This window comes from Geospiza fortis, unplaced genomic scaffold (assembly GCF_000277835.1).
Source record: "Geospiza fortis unplaced genomic scaffold, GeoFor_1.0 scaffold59, whole genome shotgun sequence".
Lineage (NCBI taxonomy): Eukaryota > Metazoa > Chordata > Aves > Passeriformes > Thraupidae > Geospiza > Geospiza fortis.
This window is the reverse complement of record NW_005054381.1, coordinates 2,677,537-2,682,523: the sequence shown is the minus strand read 5'-3', so window position 1 is coordinate 2,682,523 and position 4,987 is coordinate 2,677,537. Positions and strand designations below refer to the sequence as shown.

The 4,987-nt window shown below is 63.1% G+C and overlaps 1 protein-coding gene across 1 annotated transcript in view; it reads left to right on the top strand.

Annotated features, from left to right (window-relative positions):
* ELN (elastin) overlaps positions 1-4,987 on the top strand; it is a 26,131-nt gene that overhangs the window by 9,517 nt on the left and 11,627 nt on the right. The window contains exons 9-15 of the mRNA XM_031060384.1: positions 808-904; positions 1,086-1,112; positions 1,320-1,391; positions 3,927-3,953; positions 4,347-4,412; positions 4,685-4,729; positions 4,869-4,966. Coding sequence (XP_030916244.1) covers positions 808-904; positions 1,086-1,112; positions 1,320-1,391; positions 3,927-3,953; positions 4,347-4,412; positions 4,685-4,729; positions 4,869-4,966 — 432 coding nt within the window. The remainder of the gene's footprint in view (positions 1-807; positions 905-1,085; positions 1,113-1,319; positions 1,392-3,926; positions 3,954-4,346; positions 4,413-4,684; positions 4,730-4,868; positions 4,967-4,987) is intronic.

Here is a 4,987-nt window from a genome sequence, read left to right as displayed (position 1 = left end):
TCTGAGGGTGTCCCCGCCCTGCCAGCAGCCCTGTGGGGAGAGCACCCTGCCCTGCTGCCTGCCTGCGTCCTGCTGCTCCTCACAGCTTCCAAAGCCCTTGGCTGAGGCTACAGTGACATTTCCACCGTGCCAAAGGCATGGGGGGACCCGGCAGCTCCATCCCGTGCCAAGCGTGGCTGGGGCAGGCAGCACCAGCGCTGGGAGAGGAGCTGGCACAGCCACCAGGGCTGGCCGAGGGAAGGAGGGGGAAGTGGCGGGAGAGAGGAATTCCTCAGTGCAAAGTAATTTGGGGGAGGAAAACTTGTGAAAACAAGATGTTTCGACACTGTCCGAAGCGTGTTGCTGGTCAGGAATGTCTTTTCCATGTCTGAAAATGCTCGAGTTATAATGAAAGACATTTGTAAGAGGGGAAAAAGAACCCCAAACCAAAAGGAAACTCAAAACCCAAAAATCCAACCCAAACGATTCCAAGGCCACAAGACTGTCTGCTTTCCTGGAGGGCTTGAGAGCCCTGTCTGGCCCCAGCCCACCGAGTATCAGCAGGGCAGGGAGCACAGCCTAGGCCTGGCTGGGGCTTTGCTGTCACCAGCGGGACTCCTCTTGAGTGCCGTGTTCCCTGCAGGCTCCCAGTCTGTTCCACAGGCAGCTGCAGGCCTGGAGCAAACCCCTCCTGGCAGCTGGAGGTGCAGGCAGCTGGCACAGGGCAGTGCCAGCAAGACCCCAAGGATGAGGGTGCCATGGTGACAGGGATTTGGAAGCTGGCTGTGGGGGTCTTGGGTACCAGTAACATCCCCAGTGAGGCCCCAGCTCACCCCTCTGCTCTCTGCTCCAGGCGTTCGCTTCCCTGGCGTGGGAGTGCTGCCCGGAGTCCCCACTGGAGCTGGAGTCAAGCCTAAAGCCCCAGGTAGGCCACCTCATCCCCTTGGAACACTGGGGTTGGTTCAGGGCTGGCTCCAGCTCGGCACCTCAGCCCAGCCTTTGGGATCACAGCCCTACAGGGCACTTGGCAGTGAAACCACTTAGGTTGATTTGTGCCTCTAGGAGCAGCCCAGGGCTCACACAGGTGTCTTTGTGTTTCCTTTCAGGAGTTGGAGCCTTTGGAGGAATTCCTGGTGAGTGTCCCATCTCTCTTGCCTGTCCTTCTCTTCCTTCCCAAGCCTCTTCCTCACAGCCATGGTCTCCCCACACCAGAAGATGCCTCAGGGCTTCCCAAGCCACCCCCTCTCCTGTGCCAGGGTGCCCTGGGGCACCCCCCTCCCTCCGGGACTGGTGGCAGCTGTGGCGCGGGCTCCAGGTGAGCGTCTGCTGTTGGTTTGCAGGACTGGGAGGTTTTGGAGGTCAGCAGCCTGGTGTCCCTCTGGGTTATCCCATCAAAGCTCCTAAGCTCCCAGGTAAGCTCCACAGCCAGCAGAGCAGCTTCACTGTGGGTGAAGGATCCCCAGCAGTCAGGAGAAGGAGCTGCCGTTCCCCAGGGCTGAGGCACGGTGCCCGCAGTGCGCCGGAGCTGGCAGTGCCTGTGCTGGCGCTGGGACAGCAGGACAGAGCTCAGGGCTCTGCTGTGCCCTGCCTGTGGCACCCCTGGGCAGCTCCTGGGGCGATGCCTGAGCATTGCCCCCGCTCGTGTGGACAGTGCTGTGCCTCTGTGCCTCCCCACGGCTGTGTAAGGTAGGAACGGTCACGTTCTGGAGACATGCTCTGGGCCAGGCCACCCTGGCATGTCCCTGCCAGCTCCTGCTGGCACAAGGCACAACCCTTGCAGGGACAGTCTGGTTTCTGTGGCTCCTGGGGTTGGGCTTGGCATTCACCTGGGCCAGGTGTCCTGGCTCAAGGAGCTGTAGCTGAGGCCGATCTCTGTCCCCACTGCCCACCTGGACAGGGCTCAGCCCCAGCCCAGGTCAGCCTGGGGGAGCTCAGCTCCCCTTTCCCAGCCCATGCTGCTCTGGGCACCTTCCCCTCCCAGCTCTGGGCCAGGTGCCAGCTCTGCCTGTGCCAGGGAGGGACAGTGGCAGGTTCTGTGCCCTCCAGGGGCCATGCTGCCCCTGACTGCTCACCAGTGCATCCTGAGGAGGAGGGCAGCTCCATCCAGGCAGGGCCCCCATCCCCGTGCATCCAAACAAATTGTTGGAGGCAGGAGAGCCTCGGTGAGAAGAGCCAACCCCAGCCCAGCACATCCCAGCCCAGCTCCAGCCCCAGCAGCTCTGCTGGCTTCCCCCCAGCAGGGCCTGTGGCCACAAGCAGCAGCAGGGATCCTGGCCCACTCCAGTTTCCTGCACTGGAGCAGAGTTATGATCCTTAAGGAACCTTGGCCCTGCTGCCCGTGGGCCCCGGATGGGTTCCAGCCCCAGGATAGGGACCAGGACCATGGCGGTGTCTCCAGACCTTCCTGGGGTGCTGGGGGAGGCCAGTTTGTCACCTCTGAGGGCTCAGGGCTGGCAGTGCAAGGACAGCCTGTGCTGCTGGCTGTGGAGGCTCTTGCCTCGATGCTGTGGGTGGATCTGGGGCTGCCACACGTGGGCTGTCCCCTGCACTGTCCCTGCTGCAGTAGGTCCAGGTTGAGAGGGTAAGAGGGACAATGGGACAAGCAACATTTTCAGTGGAAAATCATCTCTTTAGATGACTTGCTCCTGGGCTGTCCCATTCTGGAGGTGGCCCTGGGGTCACTCACCTCACTGGAGGCTCAGTCTGAAGCTGTGGCTGTGGTCAGGGCCCCATTGATGCCGTAGGGATGGGGACCACTCCCCAATGTCCAGCTGTGCTTGGGTGACATTGGTTTATGCAGAGTCCCAGTGTGGGCAGGGCCTGAGCTTGCTGGCAATGCTGGTGACATTCCCATGGACACAGCCCCAGGGCAGGGGCTGCCTTCCCATCCAGCTGGGGGTGGTAGGGAGCTGGACTTGGACCTAGCAAAACCCTTGGAGACCCAAGGCTTGGACTTCTGGCCCTTGGAGTCACCTCCATGTGTGTCACCCCTTTCCCAGCTTTAGGGTGAGCAAGGTGCTGATAAGGTGCCCCTGGATGGGCGAGGGTGGCCCTCAAGGTGCGGCACACCTGGCACAGCTCACTGTGAGCCTCTGCCTGCCAGCACCGCTGTGCTGATGTGGGACACCATGGGATTGCCTGGCAGGATGGAAGGAAATCTGGTCCCCACATGCTGGCTGCTGGGAGGGGATGGAGTCCCGTGCTCAAGGAGATGCTGTGCCATGAGTAATTCCATCCTGGCTGCAGGCAGCCACATCCCTGCCCATGGCCCCTTGCTGGAGGCACCCCCCACCCTGTGCAGCTCGAGGTGCCCCTACCAGGAATGTGGCAGCCCATGGCCTCGGGCTGCAGCCAGCAGCGATGGGAGCTGGGAACTGCTGTCCCCGTGCCAAGCCCCAGGTCCCTGCTGAGTCAGGGGCATCCCTGCCACTCCCAGTGCTGGGATCCGGCTCTTTCGCAAGGAGACATTTCCCTGGCCACAATGTCCCAGCTCACAATCCCTCCCCATCCCTTCACACCGACCTCCTAACGAGATCACGTTTCAGCCGAGGCTCCCAAGCCCTGATTCCAATTAAAGCCTTTCCTTTGAGCTGGCCGGGGTGCAGCCAGCTGGGTACAGCTCTTGCCGCGGGGCTCCCGCGGGACCCCGCGCTGGAGCGGGGTCATGGGAGGCTCCTGCACAACAGCTTCAGGCGCCACAGCCCTGGGCCTGGCTCAGAGGGGCGGCTCCTTCAGTCACTGCTTCCAAGGTGAGGGAGAACAGCATCTCCTGGCCCAGCTCCAGCACGGGGGTTTGTATCCTGGAGGATTCACTGTCACAAATGGACGGAGCCCTGGGCCGGTGCTGCAGGGCCCTGGCAGAGCGGGACCACACCGTGGGGCAGAGGGGACAGGGCCAGCAGCAGCCAGGTGCTAACCCCCCTTCTCTCCTCTCCTCTCGTCCCCAGGTGGCTATGGACTGCCCTACACTAATGGTAAGCTGCCCCATGGTGAGTGCTTGTGTCCTCACAACCTCATGGTTGCCACTGTGACCTCGTGGCCACTGACCCTTGGGGTGGTGTGAGGGATATCCTGCTCCCAGGGCGAGGTGGTCCACTGGGGACCTCATGCCTTGCCCATGGTGGCTGTGGACCAGCCTGGGAACTCAACTCTCCTGAGCTGTTAATCCATAGGATATGTCCTGAGCCACTCCAGCTTCAGGCAGGGATGTTTGAACTGGGATCTCAGGTGGGGAGGAGCTGGCTTTGGCATCCCCTCGCATGCACTGGTGCCGGGGGCAGGAGATCCAAGGGGGCTGCTCCATCTGTCTCGTTGTCCCTCCCCTGGCTGGTGCCTGACGTGGCTCCACTGCTGTGTTGTGATTGCAGGCCTCAGGCCCGGCGGGATAGGAGCCGGCCTCCTGGCAGGAAAGGCAGGATACCCCACCGGGACAGGTACACTGGACCCCGCAGCCCCAGGGTGGGGAGTGGCACGGGCATGGCAGGGCAACTCGCAGCCTGTCCCCTCGCTGGCCCTGGACAGGTGCTGGGCACTGCCCGGCTGTCTGCGGCCTGCAGGGACAGCCCGGCCGGGAGCAGCACCTCCCACAGGAGAGGGGGATGGATGCTGGCAGGAGTGCCCGGTCCCCAGGGTCCCTGTGGGGTGGGGGAGCTGAGGTGGGAATGGTGCCAGGACCTGGTGACTCAGTGCCCGTGTCCCTCTGCAGGGGTCGGAGCACAGGCAGCAGCAGCGAAGGCAGCAGCAAAACTTGGTGAGTCGCCCTCTGCGGCACAAACACCAGCCATGTCCCCAGGAGGGAACTGCTCCCTGTCCCCACTCCCTCCGTCCCAGCCCCGGGGATGCTGGCTGTGTCCCCGTGTCCCTGCTGACCGCGCTGTTCCCCGCGGCAGGAGCCGGGGTCTTGCCCGGCGTTGGAGGCATCCCAGGAGTTGCGCCCGGTGTCGGCATCGGCGGTGTCCCAGGAGTTGGGGGGGAGACGATGAGAGGGGTCTGCCCTGGGGCTCAGGGG